At 50.9% G+C, this 27,586-nt stretch overlaps 1 protein-coding gene across 1 annotated transcript in view; it reads right to left on the reverse strand.

The window, feature by feature from the left end:
* Positions 1-27,586, reverse strand: part of LOC144611735 (tyrosine-protein kinase receptor UFO-like) — a 105,208-nt gene that overhangs the window by 62,915 nt on the left and 14,707 nt on the right. The window contains 5 exon segments of the mRNA XM_078430967.1: positions 3,089-3,174; positions 3,664-3,744; positions 11,282-11,464; positions 12,883-12,983; positions 15,432-15,627. Coding sequence (XP_078287093.1) covers positions 3,089-3,174; positions 3,664-3,744; positions 11,282-11,464; positions 12,883-12,983; positions 15,432-15,627 — 647 coding nt within the window.

Consider the following 27,586-nt stretch of genomic DNA (forward strand, 5'->3'; position numbering starts at 1 on the left):
TTGTTTTTTGCTTCACATTCGTAAGGTCATAAGCAATAGGAGTGGAATTAGGCCATTCGGCCCATCAAGTCTCCTCTACCATTCAGTCCTCTGCCTCCGAACCCCATTCTTCTGCCTTCTCACCGTAACAACTTATCAAGCACTGAAGGCAGTGGAGGACAATTCTCTGAATGCATTCGAGAGAGAGCTAGATAGAGCTCTTAAGGATAGCGGAGTCAGGGGGTATGGGAGAAGGCAGGAACGGGGGTACTGATTGAGAATGATCAGCCATGATCACATTGAATGGCGGTGCTGGCTCGAAGGGCCGAATGGCCTCCTCCTGCACCTGTTGTCTATTGTCTAATCTATCTACCTCTGCCTTAAATATACCAGCATGTGCAGTTCCCTGTGTCTACACGGAATTAGGTGAGCGTAATTAGGGTTTAATTCCTGGGAGAGGGTTCAATATGGTTCCATTAAAGTTCAAACATAGGGAGAGAAAGGCAGGAATCTGCTTGTATTGTTTCTTTTGTGATTTGTAGGATTGGCAGAGCAGGCAACGCAAGCATCTTGCCAAAGGAATGAATGGGGGCTGTTGGCAGAGAGAGAGAGAGAGAGAGAGAGGGAGAGGGAGAGAGGGTGAGAGGGAGAGAGGGAGAGAGGGAGAGAGAGAGGGAGAGAGAGAGGGGGAGAGGGAGAGAGAGAGAAAGGGGAGAGGAGAGGGGGAGGGGGAGAGGGAGAGGGGGAGAGAGAGAGAGAGAGAGAGAGAGAGAGAGAGAGAGAGAGAGAGAGAGAGAGAGAGAGAGAGAGAGAGAGAGAGAGAGAGAGAGAGAGAGAGAGAGAGAGAGAGAGAGACAATCTGAAACTTTTCCAAAGATCCTGCAACTCTGACCATTTTTAACCAATTTCCTGATCAGTAAGAGGTTGTAGAGTTTCACAGCCAAGAACAGGTTCCACATACCCACAGCATGAGCAGGTTCCACATACCCACAGCGTGAGCAGGTTCCACATACCCACAGCGTGAGCAGGTTCCACATACCCACAGCGTGAGCAGGTTCCACATACCCACAGCGTGAGCAGGTTCCACATACCCACAGCGTGAGTGAGTGTGCACACTCCCTGATGAATCACTCTGTGTTTATCTTTATATCAATCTCCTGCTCCCCCTGTTGTGATTCTCTGCTGCCACTCAACTTCCAGGCACAACCCAGGCAAGAATGGGCCGACATTTAGTGTAGTGCAATGTGGTTTGGTGTTGTGTAGTGTAGTGTTGTGTAGTGTAGTGTAGTGTAGTGTAGTGTAGTGTAGTGTAGTGTAGTGTAGTGTAGTGTAGTGTAGTGTAGTGTGTAGTGTAGTGTAGTGTAGTGTAGTGTAGTGTAGTGTGTAGTGTAGTGTAGTGTGTAGTGTAGTGTGTAGTGTAGTGTGTAGTGTAGTGTAGTGTAGTGTAGTGTAGTGTAGTGTGTAGTGTAGTATAGTGCAGTGTAGTGTGGTGTAGTGTAGTGTAGTGTGTAGTGTGTAGTGTAGTGTGTAGTGTAGTGTGTAGTGTAGTGTAGTGTAGTGTAGTGTGTAGTGTAGTGTAGTGTAGTGTAGTGTAGTGTAGTGTAGTGTAGTGTAGTGTGTAGTGTAGTGTAGTGTAGTGTAGTGTAGTGTAGTGTAGTGTAGTGTAGTGTAGTGTAGTGTAGTGTAGTGTAGTGTGTAGTGTAGTGTAGTGTGTAGTGTGTAGTGTAGTGTAGTGTAGTGTAGTGTAAGTAGTGTAGTGTGTGGTGTAGTGTGTAGTGTAGTGTAGTGTAGTGTGTAGTGTAGTGTAGTGTAGTGTGTAGTGTGGTGTATAGTGTAGTGCAGTGTATAGTGTAGTGTAGTGTGTCGTGTGTAGTGTAGTGTAGTGTATAGTGTGTAGTGTAGTGTAGTGTGTAGTGTAGTGTAGTGTAGTGTGTAGTGTAGTGTAGTGTAGTATAGTGTAAGTAGTGTAGTGTAGCGTAGGTGTGTAGTGTAGTGTAGTATAGTGTAAGTAGTGTAGTGTGTAGTGTGTAGTGTAGTGTAGTGTAGTATAGTGTAAGTAGTGTAGTGTAGTGTAGTGTGTAGTGTGTAGTGTAGTGTAGTGTGTAGTGTAGTGTAGTGTAGTGTAGTGTAGTGTAGTGTAGTGTAGTGTAGTGTAGTGTGTAGTGTAGTGTAGTGTGTAGTGTAGTGTAGTATAGTGTAAGTAGTGTAGTGTAGTGTAGTGTGTAGTGTAGTGTAGTGTGTAGTGTAGTGTAGTGTAGTGTAAGTAGTGTAGTGTAGTGTAGTGTAGTGTAGTGTAGTGTAGTGTAGTGTAGTGTAGTGTAGTTTAGTGACACAACGTGGAAACAGGTCCTTTAGTCCACCAAGTCCCAGCCGACCATCAATCACCCGTTCACACCAGTTCTATTCTACCCACTTAGGGACAATTTACAGAAGCCAATTGACCTACAAACCTGCACGTCTTTGAAATGTAGGAGAAACCCGGAGCACCCGGAGAAAACCCACGTGGTCACAAGGAAAAACATACAAACTCTGTACAGACAGCAGCCGTGGTCAGGATCAAACCCAGGTCTCTGGCGCTGTGAGGCAGCAACTCTACCGCTGCGCCACCGTGTCACAAACCTGCTTCAAGAACAGTGACAGGCCTGGATAGAGTGGATGTGGAGAGGATGTTTCCACTGGTGGGAGAGTCTAGGACCAGAGGGCATGGCCTCAGGATGAAAGGACGTTCCTTTAGAAAGGAGACGAGGAGGAAATTCTTCAGCCAGAGGGCGGTGAATCTGTGGGATTCATTGCCACAGACGGCTGTGGAGGCCAAGTCTACTGGTATTTTCAAAGGCGGCGATTGACAGATTATTGATTAGTACGGGTGACAGGGGATATGAGGAGAAGGCAGGAGAACGGGGTTGAGAGGGAAAGATATATCAGCCATGACTGAATGGCGGAGGGGACTTGACGGGCCGAATGGTCCAATTCTGCTCCTCCAACTAATGAACGTGAACTTATGAAGAGCAATGGTGCATATCTACCAGATATTGAACGATATCTACCAGCACCACCCCCCCCCCCCCCCCCCCCTGGTGAACTGATGGAAAATTTATGTCTTTGTTACCTTGTGTATTCTGTCTGTGTCTGTACCTATAAGATGATTACTGGCGCGACCAGAAGTTGTTTCACAAGATCGCTTCCCGAAACTGCCTAGGGCTCAAGTAATTAACAGGTATTAACAGGTCTCAGTCAGCTATCTGTTGATTCCTTTCACCCCGAGGGACTTATCAGTTGCCATTGTCTCCACGCTTTTTGGTTTTCAATCAATGTATTGATCGAAGTGTATTGAGGTGTGTTGCAGTATTAGCATGGGGGTGGGGAGGATCTCGTACAGACTCCTGTGCTCTGTGTGACTCTCTCTCTCTCTCTCTCTCTCTCTTCTCTCTCTCTCTCTCTCTCTCTCTCTCTCTCTCTCTCTCTCTCTCTCTCTCTCTCTCTCTCTCTCTCTCTCTCTCTCTCTCTCTCTCTCTCTCTCTCTCTCTCTCTCTCTCTCTCTCTCTCAATAAAGTTCGTTCAGTTGTACCTCAGTTTTTGTAATAGTCATTTGCGTGGAAAATTTCTAACATGAACCCCCTGGTGGGTGAACCCCCTGGTGAGCCCCCTGGTGGGGCCCCCTGGCACTGCAAGAGGTACACCTACCTTTGATGGTGGCCGTCCTGGACGTGGCAACTCCCTTGGCATTGTGGGCCTCGCATCGGAAAGCCGCCGACCTCTGCAGTCCTGGACGAACGAGAAGCAGGAGTTAGTCTCACGGGTTGGTGAAAAAAACCTGCAGATGCTGGTACAAATCGAAGGTAGACACTAAATGCTGGAGTAACTCAGCGGGACAGGCAGCATCTCGGGAGAGGAATGGGTGACGTTTCGGGTCGAAACATCTTCAGTCTGAAGAAGGGTCTCGACCCGAAACGCCACCCATTCCTTCTTTCCCGAGATGCTGCCTGACCCGCTGAGTTACTCCAGCATTTTGTGTCTATCGTTTGTTAGTCTCACGGGCTCAGGTCCAGGAAACAACTCGATCGTTAAAGCTCACCCACCCACACAAGACCTTCCCAGCTGTTATCAGGCAACTGAACCATCCCACCACAACCAGAGAGCAGTGCTGGACTACTATCCACCTCTTTGATGACCCTCGGACTATCCTTGATCGGGCTTTGCTGGCTTTACCTTGCACTAAACTTTACTCCCTCATCATGTACCTATACACTGTGAATGGATCGATTATCTAGCAAGATAATCATTCTTGAGTGATTATCAAGAATTATCACTCGTGATAATTCAAGAGTGATGAATTAGATTTAGATTTTTAGATTTAGAGATCCAGCGCGGAAACAGGCCCTTCGGCCCACCGGGTCCGCGCCGCCCAGCGATCCCCGCACATTAACACTATGCGACACACACTAGGGACAATTTTTACATTTGCCCAGCCAATTAACCTACAAACCTGCACGTCTATGGAGTGTGGGAGGAAACCGAAGATCTCGGAGAAAACCCACGCAGGTCACGGGGAGAACGTACAAACTCCGTACAGACGGCGCCCGTAGTCAGGATCGAACCTGAGTCTCCGGCGCTGCATTCGCTGTAAGGCAGCAGCTCTACCGCTGCGCCACCGTGCTGAAGGGCTGTTTCCGCACTGTATTTCTAAAAAGCTTTAGTCCAGCCACAGACAGACCATGGAAGGGGAGCAGCGATGGAAGTACATGTGTGGAATTCTCTGCCACAGACGGCAGTGGAGGCCGATTCACTGGATGTATTCAAGAGAGAGGAAGATTTAGCTCCTAGGGCTAACGAAATCAATATGGGGAGAATGCAGGAAGGGGGTACTGATTTTGGATGATCAGCCATGATCACATTGAATGGCGGTGCTGGCTCGAAGGGCCGAATGGCCTCCTCCTGCACCTATTGTCTATGTTTCTATGTCACATAGATGAGGTCAGTGTGGTATCGTGTTCAATGAATGCTCTATGTTTCTCCGATTACAGTTGTCAAACTCCTGCTCAAAATCTGTCTTCCTAATCCTGTTCCTCGGGGGCTCGTTCGCCTAATTACGCAGCGATACCACATCCTCACAACCCGGGGGTGTTGACCTGACAAGAGTGTCGGGGCCACGGCTCTCATTGTAACCCTCCAGGGTCGTGTGAATTCTGTGCGTCTGTCTGGGAACGCTGCCCTGTGGCTGATCTCTCGGCCAGTCTTACAAAGATCAAGTAGCACTTCACGAGGGTTGCCAACTTCCTCGCTCACAAATACGGGACAACGGGTGACGTCACCGCCCCGCGCCCCACGTGACCTCGCCCAGCCAGCGGCCCACGTGCTCCCGCTCCCACCAATGGCGGCCGCCTCACCCGGCCTTGGCACCACGATTTCAGGGGGCACTTCCGGGTGGGATTTTGTCCAGACTACCAGTCGCTGGAAAATCGGTGGTGGGCCTCCATAATAAATGTGTCATCAAGCTTGGTATGTTTGAAGAGAATGCAGAAATCGGCACTGGTGGGGTTGCTAACTGTCCCGTATTAGCCAGGACATCCCATATTTTGGGCAAAATTGGTTTGTCCCGTATACCCTTGTCCCGTATTAGGCCGCTGTAGGCCGGGACAGTGTAGGCCAAGACAGTGTTTGGGGATTAAGGCCAAGTGTGTTCGCCTAACGGAGGTTGCATAGCAACACCTCTCCCAGCCCGGGCGGCCGCCATTGGTGGTGCGGGAGCACATGGCCGCTGGCTGGGTGATGTCACGTGGGGCGGTGACATCACCCTTTGTCCCTTATTTGGGAGTGAGGAAGTTGGCAACCCTAGTGTTCGGGTATGTTGACCCGACTATAGTGAAAGGCTCTGATAGAGTGGACGTGGAGAGGATGTTTCCACTAGTGGGAGAGTCTCGGACCAGAGGGCACAGCCTCAGAGTTAAAGGACGTTCCTTTTGGAAGGAGATGAGGAGGAATTTCTTTAGCCAGAGAGTGGTGAATCTGTGGAATTCTTTGCCACAGACGGCTGTGCAGGCCAAGACGGATATATTTAAGGCAGAGATAGATAGATTCTTGATTGGTACAGGTGTCAGGGGTTACGGGGAGAAGGCAGGAGAATGGGGTTGGGAGGGAGAGATAGATCAGCCATGATTGAATGGCGGAGTCGACTTGATGGGCCGAATGGCCTAATTCTGCTCCTATCACTGATGATCTTATGACTATTCCACTGCCCAGGAGTGGTGAGTGGTGCGGCCTTCAGTGACAGTGAGTCACTACTGGTGTTTACTGAGGCCTGGCCCAGGCTCCATCTCAACAGCAGAGTGAGCAGCCGGCAAGGAATGTGCAGCATGTTCTCAGTAAACACTTTGTGCTTTTATCCCTTTGGCTTTCAACAAGCTCCAGACGTGGGCTCGTCTCTCTGATGCAGCTGTTCCAGGTTTAGTTCATTGTCTGTCATGTGTACCGAGGTACAGTGAAAAGCTTTTGTTGCGTGCCATCCATAAGGTCATAAGTGATAGGAGCAGAATTAGGCCATTCGGCCCATAAGTCTACTCCGCCATCAATCATGGCTGACCTATCTCTTCCTCCTAAACCCATTTTCCTGCCTTCTCCCCATAACCTCTGACACCCATTCTAAGAATCTATCTATCTCTGCCTTAAAAATGGGCCTTCTATGGCAAAGAATTCCACAGATTCACCATCCTCTGACTAACGAAATTCCTCATGTCCTTCCTAAAGGAACATCCTTTAATTCTGAGTCTATGACCTGTAGTCGTAGACTCTCCCATAAGGTTGCCAACTGTCTCACTCCCAAATACGGGACAAGGTGACGTCACCGCCCCGCGCCCCACGTGACCTCACCCAGCCAGCGGCCACGTGCTCCCGCTCCGCCAATGGCGGACGCTACGCAACGTCCGTTAAGCGAACACACTCGGCCCCGCTCCCCGAACACACTCCGTTAGCCTACACTGTCCTGGCCTACAGCGGCCCACGGGCCTAATACAGGACAAGAGCGGTCCCGTACGGGACAATAGACAATAGACAATAGGTGCAGGGGGAGGCCATTCGGCCCTTCGAGCCAGCACCGCCATTCAATGTGATCATGGCTGATCACTCTCAATCAGTACCCCGTTCGTGCCTTCTCCCCGTACCCCCTGACTCTGCTATCCTTAAGAGCTCTATCCAGCTCTCTCTTGAATGCATTCAGTGAATTGGCCTCCACTGCCTTCTGAGGCAGAGAATTCCACAGATTCACAACTCTGACTGAAAAAGTTTTTCCTCATCTCAGTTCTAAATGGCCTACCCCTTATTCTTAAACTGTGGCCCCTTGTTCTGGACTCCCCCAACATTGGGAACATGTTTCTCAAACCAATGTAGCCCAAAATACGGGATGTCCCGGCTTTTACAGGGGCAGTTGGCAACCCTACGCCTTAATGGTTTTCTCCGGCTTTGAATTGACGCACTCGACAAAGTGAAAAAAGCCAATGGAATGTTTGCATTCATAACAAGAGGAGTTGAGTATAGGAGCAAAGAGGTCCTTCTGCAGTTGTACAGGGAGACCGCACCTGGAGTACTGTGCGCAGTTTTGGTCTCCAAATTTGAGGAAGGATATTCTTGCTATTGAGGGCGTGCAGCGTAGGTTTACTAGGTTAATTCCCGGAATGGCGGGACTGTCATATGTTGAAAGACTGGAGCGGCTAGGCTTGTATACACTGGAATTTAGAAGGATGAGAGGGGATCTTATCGAAGCATATAAGATTATTAAGGGGTTGGACACGTTAGAAGCAGGAAACATGTTCCCAATGTTGAGGGAGTCCAGAACCAGGGGCCACAGTTTAAGAATAAGGGGTAGGGCCATTTAGAATGGAGATGAGGAAAAACTTTTTCAGTCAGAGAGTTGTAAATCTGTGGAATTCTCTGCCTCAGAAGGCAGTGGAGGCCAAGTCTCTGAATGCATTCAAGAGAGAACTAGATAGAGCTCTTAAGGATAGCGGAGTCAGGGGGTATGGGGAGAAGGCAGGAACGGGGTACTGATTGAGAATAATCAGCCATGATCACATTGAATGGTGGTGCTGGCTCGAAGGGCCGAATGGCCTACTCCTGCACCTATTGTTTATTGTGTATTAAGTCATGATCTGTCAATGGACATGCCTTTTTTCCAGAGTTGCTGCCTGTCCCGTTGAGTGACTCCAGCATTTTGTGTCCATCGTCGATGGGGTGGAGCCTGTTTTTTTTCTGTGAACACCTCTTCCCCTCCACCCACCTCTTCCCCTCCTCCTCTTGCTGTCACCATCAAAAAAACCTTGTCCGAGGCCACACACAGGGAGGGGGAGGAGATGGACACAAAGGGCCCATTCTCTCTGGCGGTGGGCTGGAATGTGACTGAGTGAACTGCTGAAGACTGGCGTCCATTTTGGGAAACAGAAGGAAACTCACAGCCTTCCGTGACTCAACCCGAATCCAAGTGGGAATTTCGTTCAGAGTCCCAGGATTCCCCCAGAATCTCCAGGGTTCAATTTTCAAAATATATGGGAAACAATGGAAAAAAAATAAAAAAATTCCCCCCCAATCTTCCCTGAAACCTTCTGTCGATTGATTATGAAATACTCCAGAGAGAGGTGATATTTGAGGAAAAGCAGGACTTGTGGGGGTGGTGGGGGAAATGGATTCAGGATTCAGATGGCCATTCTCTGGGAATGATGATGTTTTTCCAGTATTACAAAACAGGAAAAATGTTATTTTAGGAGTAATACTGGGAATGGAAAGGGTATGGTATCGTGAACAGGCGGATGAGATCCTTTTAGAAGGATGAGAGGGGATCTTATCGAAACGTATAAGATTATTAAGGGGTTGGACACGTTAGAAACACGTTCCCAATGTTGGGGGAGTCCAGAACCAGGGGCCACACAGGTTAAGAATAAGGGGTAGGCCATTTAGAACGGAGATGAGGAAAAACTTTTTCAGTCAGAGAGTTGTGAATCTGTGGAATTCTCTGCCTCAGAAGGCAGTGGAGGCCAATTCTCTGAATGCATTCAAGAGAGAGCTAGATAGAGCTCTTAAGGATAGCGGAGTCAGGGGGTATGGGGGGAAGGCAGGAACGGGGTACTGATTGAGAATGATCAGCCATGATCACATTGAATGGCGGTGCTGGCTCGAAGGGCCGAATGGCCTACTCCTGCACCTATTGTCTATTGTCTATTGAGATTAGTTTCACAGCCTGGTTTGGGGAACAGCTCCATCTGAGACGGCAAGATATTGCAGAGAGTTGTGGACGCAGCCCAGACCATCACACAAACCAACCTCCCTTCCACTGACTCCATCTACACCTCACGCTGCCTCGGCAAGGCCAGCAGCATAATCAAGGACCAGTCTCACCCCGGCCACTCCCTCTTCTCCCCTCTCCCATCAGGCAAGAGGTACAGAAATGTGAAAACGCACACCTCCAGATTCAGGGAAAAGTTTCCTCACAGCTGATGTCAGGCAACCGAACCCTCCTATCACCAACTAGAGAGCGGTCCTGGCCTCCCATCTATCTCATTGGAGACCTTTGAACTTTCTTTAATCGGACTTTACAGGACTTTATCTTGCAATAAACGTTATTCCCTTTATCCCAACCTGCACACTGTGGACAGCTTGATTGTAATCATGTGTGGTCTTTTCGATGACCGGATAGCGCACAACAGAAAACTTTTCACTGTACCTCGGTACACGTAACAATGACAATAATAATTATAAACTAAACCTTTCTTTTATTTTTATTTTTTGTATGGAGATCCAGCGCGGAAACAGGTCCTTCGGCCCACCGAGACCGCGCCGACCAGCGATCCCCGCACACTAACACTATCCTACACACATTAGGGGCAATTTACAATTTTGCCAAGCCAATTAACGTACAAAACCTGCACGTCTTTGGAGTGCGGGAGGAAACCGGAGACCCCGGAGAAAACCCACGCAGGTCACGGGGAGAGCATGCAAACTCCGCGCAGGCAAGCACCGGTAGTCAGGATGGAACCCGGGTCTCTGGCGCTGTCGGGCAGCAACTCTACCGCTACGCCATTGTGCCGCCATATTCTTTATGTATCTGAAAATCTTCACATGCTTAGTTCCCAAACCGTTCCCTTGTGCCCACGACCGCTTTGATCTGATTATCTCATAGATCCTTACAAAGGAGGCCATTTGGCCCATCGTGTTAATGCCAGCTATCACAGCAATCCTACTCTCCCACTTATTTCCTGACAAACCATTCTCTCTCAAATCTCTCTGATTCTTCCTCCACACGAGGAGGAATTAGCATTTTGCAAACTTGGGATGTGGGAGGAAACCGGAGCACCCGGAGAAAACCCATGCGGTCACAGAGGGAACATGCAAACTCCACACAGACAGCACGGTGGGGGGGGTCAGTATTAAACCTGGGTGCCTGGAGCGGTAAGGCAGCGACTCTACAGACCGCACCACTGTGTCCTCTAATTTACAGAGGTGTTCCCTCAATTACTCCATTACAGTGGCATCGAGTGACTACAAGGAGAACTGGTTGGATGGGATTGCATTTTCTTTAGTCAGAGGGTGGTGAATCTGTGGAATTCATAGCCAGAGAAGGCTGTGGAGGCCAAGTCAATGGATATTTGTAAGGCGGAGCTCGACAGGGTTTTGATTGGTAAGGGTGTCAGGAGTTACGGGGAGAGTGCAGGAGAATGGGGTTGAGAGGGAATGGTAGATCAGCCATGATTGAATGGCGGAGTAGACTTGATGGGCCGAATGGCCTTTAGTTTAGAGATACCGCGCGGGAACTGGCCCTTCGGCCCACCGATTCCGCACTGACCAGCGATCCCCGAATATTAACACTGTCCTGCACACACTAGGGACAATCTACACTCATACCGAGCCAATTAACCCAGAAACCTGCACGTCTTTGGAGTGTGGGAGGAAACCAAAGATCCCGGAGAAAACCCACGCAGGTCACGGGGAGAACGTACAAACTCCGTACAGGCAGCGCCCGTAGTCAGGATGGAACCCGGGTCTCTGTAATACGGGACCGCCCTTGTCCTGTATTGGTAGGGTTGCCAACTTCCTCACTCCCAAATAAGGGACAAAGGGCAACGTCACCTCCCCGCGCCCACGTGACCTCACCCAGCCAGCGGCCACGTGCTCCCGCTCCACCAACGGCAGCCGCCATTATTGCAGCGGGAGCACGTACTGCAAGCGCTATAGGGCGGCAACTCTACCGCTGCGCCACCAGGCCAAATTCTGCTCCTAGAAGGTCTGCGTTTTTTCACGGCCCGCGCGCCGTGACCCTCACCTTGCACCGAGAGGGTGGAAGGGGAGATGGCCTCCGTCTTCTCCGTGCGCAGAACGGGGAGCCCGTCCCGCAGCCACACCAGCTCCTGGACGGGGGGCGATCCCGCGGCGCCGCAGTTGAGGTTGAAGGGGGCGTCGCCAAACACGTTAAGGTCTTGCGGCTCCTCTGTAAAGTGCGGCAGCCCTGAAGGAGCAAGGGGGAGGGGAAACGTCAAAGAACCACTCATACAGTCATAGACAATAGACAATAGACAATAGGTGCAGGAGGAAGCCATTCGGCCCTTCGAGCCAGCACCGCCATTCAATGTGAACATGGCTGATCATTCTCAATTCAGTACCCCGTTCCTGCCTTCTCCCCATACCCCCTGACTCCGCTATCCTTAAGAGCTCTATCCAGCTCTCTCTTGAATGCATTCAGAGAATTGGCCTCCACTGCCTTCTGAGGCAGAGAATTCCACAGATTCACAACTGTCTGACTGAAAAAGTTTTTCCTCGTCTTAAACTGTGGCCCCTTGTTCTGGAGAGTTTGGTTTCGAGATACAGCGTGGAAACAGGCCCTTCGGCCCACCGGGCCCGCGCCGACCAGCGGTCCGCGCGCATTAACACCATCCTACACCCTCGAGGGACAATTTTTACATTTGCCCAGCCAATTAACCTACATACCTGCACGTCTTTGGAGTGTGGGAGGAAACCGAAGGTCTCAGAGAAAACCCACGCGGGTCACGGGGAGAACGTACAAATTCCGTACAGACGGCGCCCGTAGTCGGGATCGAACCTTGGTGTCCGGCGCTGCATTCGCTGTAAGGCAGCAACTCTACCGCTGCGCCACCGTGACTGCCTAGTGTAGTACAGAGTGGTACAGCTAGGGTTGCCAACTGTCCCGTATTAGCCGGGACATCCCTTATTTTGGGCTAAATTAGTTTGTCCCGTACGGGACCGCCCTTGTCCCGTACGCGGCCGCCATTGGTGGAGCAGGAGCACGTGGCCGCTGGCTGTGCGAGGTCACGTGGGGCGCGGAGCGGTGACGTCACCAGTTCCTTCCTACACCAACTCGACCAAGCTGACCAAGTTGCCCCATCAACTCCAGTCCCATATGCCTGCATTTGGCCATTATGCCGTTATACTTTAGAGATACATAGAAATATAGAAAATAGGTCCAGGAGGAGGCCATTCGGCCCTTCGTGCCAGCACCGCCATTCAATGTGACCATGGCTGATCATCCAAAATCAGTACCCCATTCCTGCCTTCTCCCCATTTCCCTTGATTCTGTTAGCCCTAAGAGCTAAATCTAACTCTCTCAGAGAATTCCACAGATTCACAATTCTCTGACTGAAAATGTTTTTCCTCATCTCCGTTCTAAATGGCCTACCCCTTATTCTTAAACTGTGGCCCCTGGTTCTGGACTCCCCCAACCCACGCAGGTCACGGGGAGAACGTACAAACTGCGTTCAGAGAGCACCCGTAGTCGGGATGGAACCCGGGTCTCCGGCGCTGCATTGGCTGTAAGGCAGCAACTCTACCGCTGCGCCACCGTGATCGCCCTTTGGAAAGTCTCTCTCCGGCTGTGCGGTTTGGCATTCCATGAGCCATTTGATAACATACCTTCTGTGTCCAGTTGTGCTTCCTTAGAAGCAATTTCTTTCCCTTTGACGGAAGCGACACATCGGTAACTCCCAACATCAGAACGGTGAATGGAGGGAATACTGCAAGTAAAAAGAGAACAACATTCCTTAAATTCTATCCCTTCCTTCCACGTTTGGGTCTCTCTTCAATATCCGAGTCCATTTACTTTTGATTGCACAAAGAGAAAAACTCTTTCTAATCTTCCACTAACACTTTCAAAACACTCAGAATTAAGCCTGACTCTTACCAACTTCTACAGACGCGCCATCGATAGTATCGCCAACTGTCCCATATTAGTCGGGACATCCCATATTTTGGGCTAAATTAGTTTGTCCTGTATGGGACCGCCCTTGTCCCGTATTAGTTGGGTTGCCAACTTCCTCACTCCCAAATAAGGGACAAAGGGTAACGTCACCGCCCCACGTGACCTCACCCAGCCAGCGGCCATGTGCTCCCGCTCCACCAATGGCGGCTGCCCGGGCCGAACGGTGGATTGCTAGGCAACCTCCATTAGGCGTGCACACTCTGCCCCGCTTCCCGAACACACTCCGTTAGCCTGCACTGTCCCGGCCGACAGCGGCCCGCGGGCCAAATACAGGACAAGGGCGGTCCCGTACGGGACAAACCAATTTAGCCCAAAATACGGGATGTCACGGCTAAAAGGGGACAGTTGGCAACCGTATAGAACGCAAACAAAAGCTTTTCACTGTACCTCGATACACGTGACAATAATAACAACCTAAACTCGTAAACTAAATTAACTAAAGCACAAAAAGCAAAGTGTTTCAATGTACCTCAGTACACACAACAATAATAATAAACTAAACTAATAAACTAACCTTACTAAAGCATGCAATACAAAGGGCAGTCACGGCGGCGCAGCGGTAGAGTTGCTGCCTTACAGCGAATGCAGCGCCGGAGACCCGGGTTCGATCCTGACTACGGGTGCTGTCTGTACGGAGTTTGTACGTTCTCCCCGTGACCTGCGTGGGTTTTCTCCGAGATCTTCGGTTTCCTCCCCCACTCCAAAGACGTACAGGTTTGTAGGTTAATTGGCTTGGTAAATGTAAAAATTGTCCCTAGTGTGTGTAGGATAGTGTTAGTGTGCGGGGATCGCTGGTCGGCGTGGACCTGGTGGGCCGAAGGGCGTTTCCGTGCTGTATCTCTACACTAAACTAAAGCTTTTCACTGTACCTCAGTACATATGACAATAATAAATCTAAACCTATTCCATTGCGGTTCCTGCATCCCTGTTATTTAGTGTGAACACAGAAGTCTTCAATGGGACAATAGGATAGTGCTAGTTGAGCTTCCTAAGCAGACTCCTTCACATCAGGTGGCAGGACAAAATTCCCAACACTTGGAAAGGGCCGGAATCCCCAGCGTCCACACCCTCCTACGGAAAACCCAAGCCAGATGGGCAGGCCATGTCGTCAGAATGCCCGAGAGTCGACTGCCAAAACAGCTTCTGTATGGAGAACTGTGTCAGGGCAAGCGCTCAGTAGGAGGACAGAAGAAACGGTTTAAGGACTGCCTCAAAGTGTCCCTCAAAGACTTGGACATCAACCTCAGCACTTGGGAGTCTCTTGCACTGGACCGTCCAACCTGGCGTAGCAAGCTCACCACAGGAGCCCGTGCAGCAGAGAACAGACGCACTGCAGAGGCCCAGAGGAAACGCACCGCACGCAAGGCCCGGGCTACCTCCACTTCCACTGCAGCACCCATCCACTTGTGCCCTACGTGTGGGCGTGCCTTCCGGGCCCAGATTGGCCTCACCAGTCACTTCCGGACCCACAGTCACCAATCCTCCAACTGAAAGTGAAGTCATGGTCATCTTCCAACCCGAAGGACGAACAACAACAGTTGTCACATCTCCGCCTCCGATGTGCAATAATGAAGCAGACACAATCTGTGGGAGTTACATGACTTAGTTTCTATGTTTCTCCTGACTGTGATCTTCCAGGCCTTGCAGCATTCAGCACCCACAGCTTCCCACAGCTTCCCTCTCTCCAGTCACCTGATACACACCTCACGATAATTGCATGTCAACATCACGACTCATCGTCATGACACTAGTGTGCGGAGATCACTGGTTGGCATGAATTCGGTGGGCCGAAGGGCCTATCTAAAGCTTGTAAATCACGCTTTGTATGTCTAAAGTAAACTAAAGTAAAGTACACTTAGTTTAGAGACAGCGCGGAAACAAGGCCCTCGGCCTATCTTACACACTACCCTACACCCACTAGGGACTGTTTTTACACCTGCCAAGCCAATTAACCTACATACCTGCACGTCTTTGGAGTGCGGGAGGAAACCGGAGATCGAGGCGAAAACCGACGCAGGTCACGGGGAGAACGTACAGACAGCGCCCGTAGTCGGGATCGAACCCGGGACTCTGGCGCTGTAAGCGCTGTAAGGCAGCAACTCTACCGCTGCGCCGCCGTGCCTCCCCGTGGGAGGCGAAGGGGCTGGAGTGCATTAACACTGAAATGCAGAGCTGGTGCATGTCCCGGCTCCAACTCACTTACCTCAGCTCACTGATGGCCAGCCACTCGGAGTCGCTGAGCGGGAGCAGCACTTGGTTGATGTCCGCTGCGTACTGCGTGCCGTCTCGCTGCCACGCTATCGCGGGGAGTTCGTCCGAAACCTTGATGGAGCATCGCAGCTTCACCTGCTTCCCCTGGGAGGATACGATGCTCTCTGGATCCTGCAGGAAGCTCACATCTGTGGAGAGGGAGAAATGAATGAGTTATTCACAAGTTAGGGGCCTGTCCCACTTAGGCGTTTTTTTAGGCGGCTGCAATAGTCGTAGCAGGTGGCCGAAAAACCGGCGACTGGACCCCCCCCTACGACAATGTCTACGACAAGCTACAACAACCTACCACCGAGTCGATGGCAAGCTACGGCAAGCTACCGACAACCGGCAACCCAATCGTCGCGACTTAGGACGTCCACCTACGACCGCACCTACGACAACCTACGACCACACAGGCGGTAACCTACGACAACCGAAGTCAACTTACGTCTACCCGCGACAAGCCACGACAAGCTACGACCGTGTCGGCGACAACTGAAGACAGTTCACGTCATTTTGGCCTCCGGGTTTGACGCCGGTACCTGTCGCCGGTTGACGTGGGTAGTCGCCAATGGAATTCACCGAAGTCAGCACCGGCGACAACCTACGTCACCTGATGACAACCTACGACAGCGCCCCCGTCAGGAGACGTCAAGCTACGATCAGTGGCGTCAAACCAACAGTCGCCGAAAATTGTTTAAACATTTCAAAATCCAGCGGCGACCAGAAAAACGCTACGATTCTTTGGAGACGACTCACGACCGTACAGGTGACCGTACAGGTGACCGTACAGGTGACCGTGTGGACACGGCCTAGTCACCTGTAGTCGCCTAAAAAATCCCCGAAGTGGGACAGTGGCTTTCTAGGTGTAGAATTAGGCCATTCGGCCCATCAAGTCCTCTCTGCCATTCAATCATGGCCGATCTCTGCCTCCTAATCCCATTTTCCTGTCTTCTCCCCATAACCCGTGACAACCGTTCTAATCAAGAATCTGTCTATCTCTGCCTTAAAAACGTCCACTGACTTGGCCTCCACAGCCCTCTGTGGCAATGAGTTCCACAGATTGAGTTCCTCTGACTAAAGAAGTTCCACAGATTGAGTTCCTCTGACTAAAGAAGTTCCTCCTCACCTCCTTTCTAAAAGAGCGCCCTTTAATTCTGAGTTATTGTGGTACACTGGCGGTACGATGGCGCAGCGGTACAGTTGCTGCCTCACAGCGCCAGAGACCCGGGTTCAGTCCTGACTATGGGTGCTGTCTGTACGGAGTTTGTACGTTCTCCCCGTGACCTGCGTGGGTTTTCTCTGAGAAGCTCTGGTTTCCTCCCACACTCCAAAGACGTACAGGTTTGTGGTTTAATTGGCTTGGTAAAAATTGTAAATCGACCCTTGTGCGTGTGTATGGCAGTGCTAGCGTGTGGGGATCGCTGGTCGGAGAGGACTCGGTGGGCCGAATGGTCTGTTTCGGCGCTGTATCTCTAAACCAAACGAAACAAACCTACTGGTAGACGTCCACATTTATCAATAGCAACTCTCTCCCCCCTCCCTCCCTCCCTGCGTAACTAAGAGAGAATTTTCCCACTCACAGTCTGCAATCCCTGGCAGGAGAATTACAGCTAATATTCACCGGCCTCTGTTAATAACGTACAGTTAAACTTGTCTAGTCTTGAAGAGGTGTCTAACTTAAATCCCAGTATTTTCTGCACTACTGCCTTTAGACACATTAAGCACCATCATCAACTTATTTTTAGGTACTTGGACTCTTTTAAATCAATTATAACGTTGCATTTATTTAAACATTATATCCAGCCTAATTGCATGCTGAACTGACACATTTGCCTTAGACTATATTCCATGTATTTATGTGGAATGTGGGATATTGCTATATTGAAAGCTGATAGAAGTATATAAAAATATGACAGGCATAGATAGGGTAGACAGTCAGAACCTTTTTCCCCCAGGGTGGAAAAATCAAATACTAGAGCGCACAGCTTCAAGATCACCCATGGCATGGGGTGAGGGAAGGCACAGAGGATAAGATTGTATGCGTAGGAACTGCAGATGCTGGTTTACACTGAAGATAGACACAAAGTGCTGGAGTAACTCAGCGGGACAGGCAGCATCTCTGGAGAGAAGGAATGGGTGAGGTTTCGGGTCGAGACCCTTCTTCAGAGGCAGATGGGAACTGCCGTACAGATGCAGATGCAAACTCCGTACAGACAGCACCCGTAGTCGGGATCGAACCCAGGTCTCTGGTGCTGTAAATCAGCAACTCTACCGCTGCGCCACCTCTGTATGTTCTCCAGAGATGCTGCCTGTCCCGCTGAGTTACTCCAGCATTTTGTGTCTATCTTCGGATAATATCATAGGCCACTCCAGTACAAGTTCACAAGTTTATAGGAGTAGAATTAGGCCATTCGGCCCATCGAGTCTTCTCCGCCATTCAATCATGGCCAATCTCTGCCTCCTAATCTCATTTTCCTGCCTTCTCCCCCCATAACCCTTGACACCCGTTCTAATCAATAATTTACCAAAACATTACGACCACTGACAAGCGAAGTGAATAACATTGATTATCTTGTTACAATGGCACCTGTCAAGGGGTGGGATATATTAGGCAGCAAGTGAACAGTTAGTTCTTGAAGTTGATGTGTTGGATGCAGGAGAAATGGGCAGGAGTAAAGACCTGAGCGACTTTGACAAGGGCCAAATTGTTATGGCCAGACGACTGGGTCAGAGCATCTCTGAAACGGCAAGGCTTGTGGGGTGCTCCCGGTCAGCAGTGGTGAGTACCTACCGACAGTGGTCCGAGGAGGGACAAACCACAAACTGGCGACAGACAGGGTGTTGGGCGCCCAAGGCTCATCGATGCGCGAAGGCAACGAAGGCTATCCCGTCTGGTCCGAACCGACAGAAGGTCGACTGTGGCACAAGTCACGGAAAATTTTAACGCTGGCCACGGGAGGAATGTGTCACAATACACAGTGCATCGCACCCTGCTGTGTATGGAGCTGCACACGGAGGACCAACAGCATATTAGGCAGGTGGTCATAATGTTTTGGCTGATGGGAGTATCTCTGCCTTAAAAATATCCGCTGACTTGGCCTCCATAGCCCTCTGCGGTAATGAGTTCCACAGATTCACCGCCCTCTGACAGTAGCGTCAGACCGAAGCTTCTCTCTTCTCCCGTTACACGCGTCCACCGGGGAGAGCTGGCTACTCAGACGCATGGCGGGAACCGACGCGAATCCCTCTGCAAACTGGGGCTGCCGGCCAGGAATAACAGTGACCAAGCGTGAGGTTTGCTGCCAGGCTCAGCGCCGAACAGTGATTCACTTCTGTGGTGTAGCCGTCCCCCGACTCGCCGTACAATGCACACAGTTATGGAGCCGCTCCAGAGCCCCAGGGTAACTCACACACGAACATCGCACGTCTCCAGAGGTAACCCTTGCAAGTCCAGAATAATCGCCCATCGTCACACCGCCCTGTCTCGCCCATTGTCCCTGCAATTCAGGCAGCCAACAGAACGTAGACACCAAATGCTGGAGTAACTCAGCGGGTCAGGCAGCATCTCACGAGGGAAGGAATGGGTGACGTTTCCGATCGGGGCCCTATCCCCTACTCTCAATTCCTCCGTCTACGCCGCATCTGCGCCCGGGATGAGGTGTTTCATACTAGGGCGTCAGAGATGTCCTTATTCTTCAGGAAACGGGGCTTCCCCTCCTCCATTATAGATGAGGCTCTCACTAGGGTCTCTTCTACATCCCGCAGCTCCGCTCTTGCTCCCCCTCCCCCCACTCGTAACAAGGACAGAATCCCCCTCGTTCTCACCTTCCACCCCACCAGCAAGCGGATCCAACAAATCATCCTTCAACATTTCCGTCACCTACAACGGGACCCCACCACTGGCCACATCTTCCCATCCCCTCCCCTCTCTGCGTTCCGCAGAGACCGTTCCCTCCATAACTCCCTGGTCCACTCGTCCCTTCCTACCCAAACCACCCCATCCCCGGGCACATTCCCCTGCAACTGCAGGAGATGCAACACCTGTCCCTTTACCTCCCCCCTCAACTCCATCCAAGGACCCAAACAGTCTTTCCAGGTGAGACAGAGGTTCACCTGCACCTCCTCCAACCTCATCTATTGTATCCGCTGCTCTAGATAACAACTTCTTTACATCGGCGAGACCAAACGCAGGCTCAGCGATCGTTTCGCTCAACACCTTCGCTCAGTCCACCTTAACCAACCTGATCTCCCGGTGGCTGAGCACTTCAACTCCCCTTCCCGCTCACAGTCTGACCTTTCTGTCATGGGCCTCCTCCAGTGCCATAGTGAGGCCCAGTGCAAATTGGAGGAACAGCACCTCATATTTCGCCTGGGCAGCTTGCAGCCCAGTGGTATGAACATTGACTTCTCCAACTTCAGATAGTTCCTCTGTCCCTCTCTTCCCATCCCCCTTCCCAGTTCTCCCTCTATCTTCCTGTCTCCACCTATATCCTTCCTTTGTCCCGCCCCCTGACATCATTCTGAAGAAGGGTCTCGACCCAAAACGTCACCCATTCCTTCTCTCCTGAGATGCTGCCTGACCAGCATCTGCAGTTATTTTCTTACGGGGGGGGAGGGGGGAGGGGAGAGGGGGGAGGGAGGGGGACGGCGGGAGGTGGGGGGGGAGGGTGCAGGGGGGGGGAGGAGAGGGTGCTGCACCAATGCAGGAGAGGTTTGGGCCCAACGGGTCCACTTGGTCTAGTATCCCTCTAAACCTGCCCTAACAATGTACCTGTCTAAATGTTTCTTGTTGCGATAGTCCCAGCCTCAACTACCTCCTCCGGCAGCTCGTTCCATACACCCACCACCCTTTGCGTGAAAAAGTTACCTTTCAGGTTCCGATTAAATCTTAAATCCTCACCATAAACCTATGTCCTCTGGTTCTCGATTCCCCTACTCTGGGCAAGAGACTCTGTTTGTCTACCCGATCTATTCCTCTCATGATTTTGTTCGACTCTGTAAGATCACCACTCATCCTCTTGCACTCCAAGGAATAGAGTCCCAGCCTGCTCAACCTCTCCCTTATAGCTCAGGTCCTCGAATCCTGGCAACAATCTCGTAAATCTTCTCTGTACCCTTTCCAGCTTGACCAGGGCCATTTTTACAGCATTATGGCCCCCCGGGCAAAGCAGTGTACTGGGGCCCCTACCGTTACTCTCCCCCACCCCCCTTTCCCTACCAGCCCCCCCCCTGTCGTGCCGGCGAAAAGCACTTACCGAAAAGCACTTAGCGATGGACTTAGGGTGCTACATTGTTGCGTAAAGCACTTACAGATCGCTGTGAGAAGCACTTAGGGATGGAAAATGTTGCGAAAAAAGCACTTATTGAACCTACATTTTTAAAGTAGTATTTATTTATTGCAAGTCACTTAACATACACAGATCAGCATGGGGCCCCTATGCTCGTGGGCCCCCGGGCAAGTGCCCATCAGGCCCATGCGTTAAGACGGCCCTGAGCTTGACAACATATTTCCTATAACAGGGTGCCCAGAACTGAGCACAGTACTCTAAATGCAGCCTCACCAACGTTGTATCCCAAACAGTGACAGGGGCAGCTTCATTGGCTTCCACAAGAGCCAAGAGTGTTTCATTGTCGTGTGTCCCAGATAGAACAATGATATTCTTACTTGCAACAGCACAACACAATATGTAAACATAGTAGGAAAGAAAACTGCAGGTGCTGGTTTAAATCGAAAGTAGACACAAAACGCTGGAGTAACTCAGCGAGTCAGGCTGAAGAAGGGTCTCAACCCGAAACGTCACACATTCCTTCTCTCCTGAGATGCTGCCTGACCCGTTGAGTTACTCCGGCGTTTTGTGATACCTCACATATATATACACACTATACACATATATACATACACACAAAACACACACACACACACACACACACACGTACACACACACAAAACACTCATGCACACATTCACACAAAACACACACACACACAAAACACTCACGCACACATTCACACAAAACACACACACACACATATACATGCATATACATACATACACACATACACACACACATATATATACATACATATATACACACATTTACACACACACATAAGTACACATAATAAACAAACAAACAATAATAATGCAATAATAACAATAATAGTCTGTGTAGTTCGGAGCTTATTTGGAGGTTGTAGTGTTTAATAGCCGAATGGCTGTAGGGTCTCAGTTTAACGTCTGAACTGAGAGATGATGTGGCAGAGGAGGGATCGGGACCGCTGTGTCACCACTAACACCACCTTCAACACAGCTTCATAAGCTGCAATCAGCAGCTAATCAGAAAGCTCCTGGATGAAGGCACAGAATCTCAAATTTAAACTAGTTAGATTTAAAAATACGACGCCAGATTAAAGAGGAGACTGGGCGGGTTAGACTGGGACCTGGGATCTGTAATTTCAATGGCTGGAGTTTGTAACAGATTAGGACGTCCTATGGTCCATCTGCTCAAACCCCTACTGTCCAACAGTGCATACACACGCGGGCACATACACACAACACACACACGCAAACATACACAAAACACAACACACACACACAAAACACACACACACACACACAACACACACACGCAAACATACACAAAACACAACACACACACACAAAACACAACACACACACACACAACACACACACGCAAACATACACAAAACACAACACACACACACAAAACACAACACACACACACACAAAACACACACGCAAACATACACAAAACACAACATACACACACACACACAAAACACACACTTCCATCACAGTGAGGGTGTGCCTGGAGCAATCACTGTAATGGCTGTTTGTGTTAAACTTGTAATTGTGTGTCTTGTGTTCTTTATTGTCTACTGCCGGACCCTGACGTGAGAGGACGCTGGCGCTATTTGTTCGCCGCTTCTCCGTCAGGATAGTTCGTCTGTTTGTTTTTATGTCATGACTGTTTTTGTAAAGCGTCTTTGAGCATTTGGAAAAGCGCTATATAAAATAAATGTTTATTATTATTATTATTATTATAAAACACAACATACACACACACACAAAACACACACGCAAACATACACAAAACACCACATACACACACACACTAAACACACACGCAAACATACACAAAACACCACATACACACACACACTAAACACACATGCAAACATACACAAAACACAACATACACACACACAAAACACAAACAAGCGCACAAACAAAACATGCACACATAACACGCACACACACATACACACTGACATGCACGCACATACGCACACACAAAATACACATGCACATGTATACACACACACAAAACACTCATGCACACATACACATACACAAAACACTCACACACAAAACACTCATACACACATACACACAAAACACACACACCCACGTACACACAAACAAAACACTCACGCACACATACACACACAAAACACACACACACGTACAACACACACACACGTACACACACAAAACACTCACACACACATACACACAAAACACACACACATGGACACACACACAAAACACTCACACACACATACACACAGAACACACACACACACTGACATACACACAAAACACTCACGCACACATACACACCAAACACACACACCCACGTACAACACACACACACACTTTCCAGAAATTGAGCATTCCCCACCAAGGATTGAGCCTGGGGTTGGCAGTGTAGCTCTGTCCTACATCGCAAAATCCAATCGCGGATGCAGGCAGCTCAAACACAAGCTATAAACAGCAGGCAAGCCAGTGAGTGGTCCGACGCAAGTGAAGCCAAACCAGGCCACGCTTCCACGCTGTTCTGAGGCTTAGGTTGCACCTCACTGGTGAGGAAGGCGAGGGGATGGGGGGGAGGATGAACTATCACCAGCAATGTGAACCCCTCACAGAACGTACACAAGAAGCATCTTAAACGCCTCCCTCTCTGTCCGTCCCACCAGCGTTTATCTCCAAAGATAGACACAAAATGCTGGAGTAACTCAGCGGGACAGGCAGCGGCTCTGGAGAGAAGGGATGGGCCTTGGGCTGTCAACTGTCCCATGTTAGCCGGGACATCCCGTATTTTGGGCTAAATTAGTTTGTCCCGTACGGGACCGCCCTTGTCCCGTATTAGTAGGGTGCCAACTTCCTCACTCCAAAATAAGGGACAAAGGTGACGTCCCCGTCCCGTGCCCCACGTGCCCTCACCCAGCCAGCGGCCACATGCTCCCGCTCCACCAATGGCGGCCGCCCAGGCCGGGAGGCGGGTTGCTACACAACCTCCGTTAGGCGGCGCCCGGGCCTACAGGGTCCAGCCCTATATTGTGTCCGGGCCTACAGTGTCCACGCCTACAGTGTCCACGCCTACAGTGTCCGGGCCTACAGTGTCCGGGCCTACAGTGTCCGGGCCTACAGTGTCTGGGCCTACAGTGTCCGGGCCTACAGCGTCCGGGCCTACAGCGTCTGGGCCTGCAGCGTCCGGGCCTACAGCGTCCGGGCCTACAGCGTCCGGGCCTACAGCGTCCGGGCCTACAGCGTCCGGGCCTACAGTGTCCGGGCCTACAGTGTCCGGGCCTACAGCGCCCTCCGGCCCTAATATGGGACAAGAGCAGTCATGTACAGGACAAACCAATTTAGCCCAAAATACGGGATGTCCCGCCTAATACAGGACAGTTGGCAACCCTATTGACGGAGTACCAGCCTATCTCACTGCAGAAATTGGACTTTGTCATTGAAAATGATGCGCTACAATACCAAGAACTATATTCTGCACTCTGTATCTTTGCCCTACCTATTGCACGCATGTTTGGCTTGATTGTACTTATGTATACTGTTATCTAATTTGGTTTAGGGTTTAATATTTTCACCTGCACAAAGGTAACAGTGCAAAGAGAGTCAAGAGAAGAGTGGAGAGTGTTAAATTCTCCGATCTGTACCAAATCGGAACAGAGATGCACCCATTCCTTCTCTCTAGAGATGCTGCTGAGTTACTCCAACATTTTGTGTCTACCTTCAGTGTAAGCCAGCGTCTGCAGTTCGTTCCTACACATTCTGTGTACCCTGGCCTTGCTCTTATCCGCTTATCTGTGCACTATCAGCAGGAGTCAGTGATAAGATGGTGGCTCAAGCTGAACTCTGCAGTAACGGTGCCAGGTTTGGCAGGGTGCATTCCTAAAGACCTCTTGTCTCGACTCCCCCTCCTCCAGCTGATCCACCTCCCCCACTGCTGGTCCACCTCCCCCCACTGCTGGTCCACCTCCCCCCACTGCTGGTCCACCTCCCCCCACTGCTGGTCCACCTCCCTTCCAAAAGTGAGCGACCGGAGACAGACACAAGATGCTGGAGTAACTCAGCGGGTCCTACAGCATCTTAGTTTAGAGATACAGCGCGGAAACAGGCCCTTCGGCCCACCGGGTCCGCGCCGACCAGCGATCCCCGCACATTAACACTATCCTATACCCACCAGGAACAATTTTTACATTTACCAAGCCAATTAACCTGCAAACCTGCTCGTCTTTGGAGTGTGGGAGCAAACCGAAGATCTCGGAGAAAACCCATGCAGGTCACGGGGAGAACGTACAAACTCCGTACAGAACCACCCGTGGTCGGGATGGAACCCAGGTCTCCGGCGCTGCAAGGCACCATGCTGCCCTATCTCTGGAAAACAAGAATGGCTGATGTTTGATGGGTCGAGTCCCTTCTTCAGACTGAGTGTCCCTGGGCGACACAGAGCCACAGAGAATAGAACTGCTGCCCAACAGCCTCATTGACCCAGGTTCAATCCTGATCTCGAATGCTGTCTGTCTGTGATCTTCCTGTGACCGGGTGCATTTCCCCCAGGTGCTCCGGTTTCCTACCAAATCCCAAAGACAGGCAGCTCAGCGGGTTAATTGGCTGCTGTAAGTTGCCCCTTGCCAACTGTCCCGTATTAGCCGGGATATCCCTTATTTTGTGCTAAATTGGTTTGTCCCGTTCGGGACCGCCCTTGTCCCGTATTAGGCCCGGGGGGCACTGTAGACCTGGACACTGTAGGCCCGGGGGGGCGCTGTAGGCCCGGACACTGTAGACCCGGACACTGTAGGCCCAGGGGGCGCTGTAGACCCGGACACTGTAGGCCCAGACAGTTTAGGTCCGGAGGCCCGAGTGCCGCCGAATGGAGGTTGAGTAGCAACCCGCCTCCCGGCCCGGTCGGCCACCATTGGTGGAGCGGGAGCACGTGGCCGCTGGGTGGGCGAGGTCACGTGGGGCGGTGATGTCGCCTTTTGTCCCTTATTTGGGAGTGAGAAAGTTGGCAACCCGATGTGTAGGTCAGTGGGAGAAACTGTGGGGGAGTCGATGAGAATGTGGGGAGAATAAAATGGGTCCGGGTAAGATCTCTGTGAATGGGTGCTCGATGGTTGACACGGACCTGGCGGGCCGAAGGGCCTGTTCCTGTGCTGTATCACTCCATAACTCCAAGGCCCAACTATAAATCAACTCTGAACCCTCTTCAGAGACAGATTATACTGGATAGTAAATGTTGTCAGGGGCAACCATGTCTCATCCATAAATAAATTTAGTTTATTTTCGAGATACAGCATGGAAACAGGCCCATTAGGCCCCCCGGGTCCGCGCCGCCCAGCGATCCTCGCACAGTAACACTATCCTATACCAACTAGGGACAATGTTTACATTTGCCCAGCCAATTAACCTATAAATCTGCACATCTTTGGAGTGTGGGAGGAAACCGAAGATCTCGGAGAAAACCCACGCAGATCACGGGGAGAACGTACAAACTCCAACCAGACGGCGCCCGTAGTCGGGATCGAACCTGGGTCTCTGGCGCTGCATTCGCTGTAAGGCAGCAACTCTACCGCTGCGCCACCGTGCCGCCCTAAATGTGCCTTAGAAATCCCAACAGGATTGCAAAAAAAGGACACAAAGTGCTGGAGTAACTCAGCGGGTCGGGCAGCATCTCTGGAGAACATGGATAGGTGATGTTTCAGATCTGAAGAAGGGTCCCGACACGATATGTCACCTGTCCATGTTCTCCAGAGATGCTGCCCGACCCACTGAGTTACTCCAACGTTTTGTATTTGTTTGTGTAACACAAAGTTTGTTTGTTGCTTCTAAATCCAGTGTTGCCATCCCTTCCCCCACAGACGAGCGATCCATTTAACCAAATGCATCCCTTTCCACTGGGAACTGAAGATCCATGTGCACAAAATGGCGAGATCAAACTTCTGTCTCCCAAAGTGTAGGCCCAAGGAACTGCAGATGCTGGTTTAAACCAAAGATAGGCTGGAGTAACTCAGCGGGTCAGGCAGCATCTCTGGAAGACGTGGGCATGTGATGTTTCGGGTCGGGACCCTCTTCAGACTGATTGTGGGGAAGGGAGAAGAAAGCTGGAAGAGGGGAGAGGCAGGACAAAGCGTGGCAGGTAATAGGTGGCCACAGGTAAGGTGTGCAAGGAGGGACTGCAGATACTGGTTTAAACCGAAGTTATACAGGCTCCTATGTCTTCTTCCCAATGGCAGGAATGAGTAACTCAGCGTTTCAGGCAGCATCTCTGGAGAGAAGGAATGGGTGATGTTTCGGGTCGACACCCTTCTTCAGTGAGATGGGTGCTTGAGGGATGGGGGTGCCGACTATCTCACTCCTAAAAAAGGGACAAGGTGACGTCACCGCCCCGCGCCCCACGTGACCTCACCCAGCCAGCAGCCACATGCTCCCGCTCCACCAATGGCGGCCACCCGGGCCGGGAGGTGGGTTGTTATGCAACCTCCGTTAGGCGGCGCCTGGGCCTCCACTGTCCGGACCTACACTGTCCGGACCCACACTGTCCGGGCCTACACTGTCTGGGCCTACACTATCTGGGCCTACACTGTCTGGGCCTACACTGTCTAGGCCTACACTGTCTGGGCCTACACTGTCTGGGCCTACACTATCTGGGCCTACACTGTCTGGGCCTACACTGTCTAGGCCTACACTGTCTGGGCCTACACTGTCTGGGCCTACACTGTCTGGGCCTACACTGTCTGGGCCTGTAGTGTCTGGGCCTACAGCGCCTCCCGGGCCTAATACGG

This window comes from Rhinoraja longicauda, chromosome 41 (assembly GCF_053455715.1).
Source record: "Rhinoraja longicauda isolate Sanriku21f chromosome 41, sRhiLon1.1, whole genome shotgun sequence".
NCBI lineage: Eukaryota > Metazoa > Chordata > Chondrichthyes > Rajiformes > Arhynchobatidae > Rhinoraja > Rhinoraja longicauda.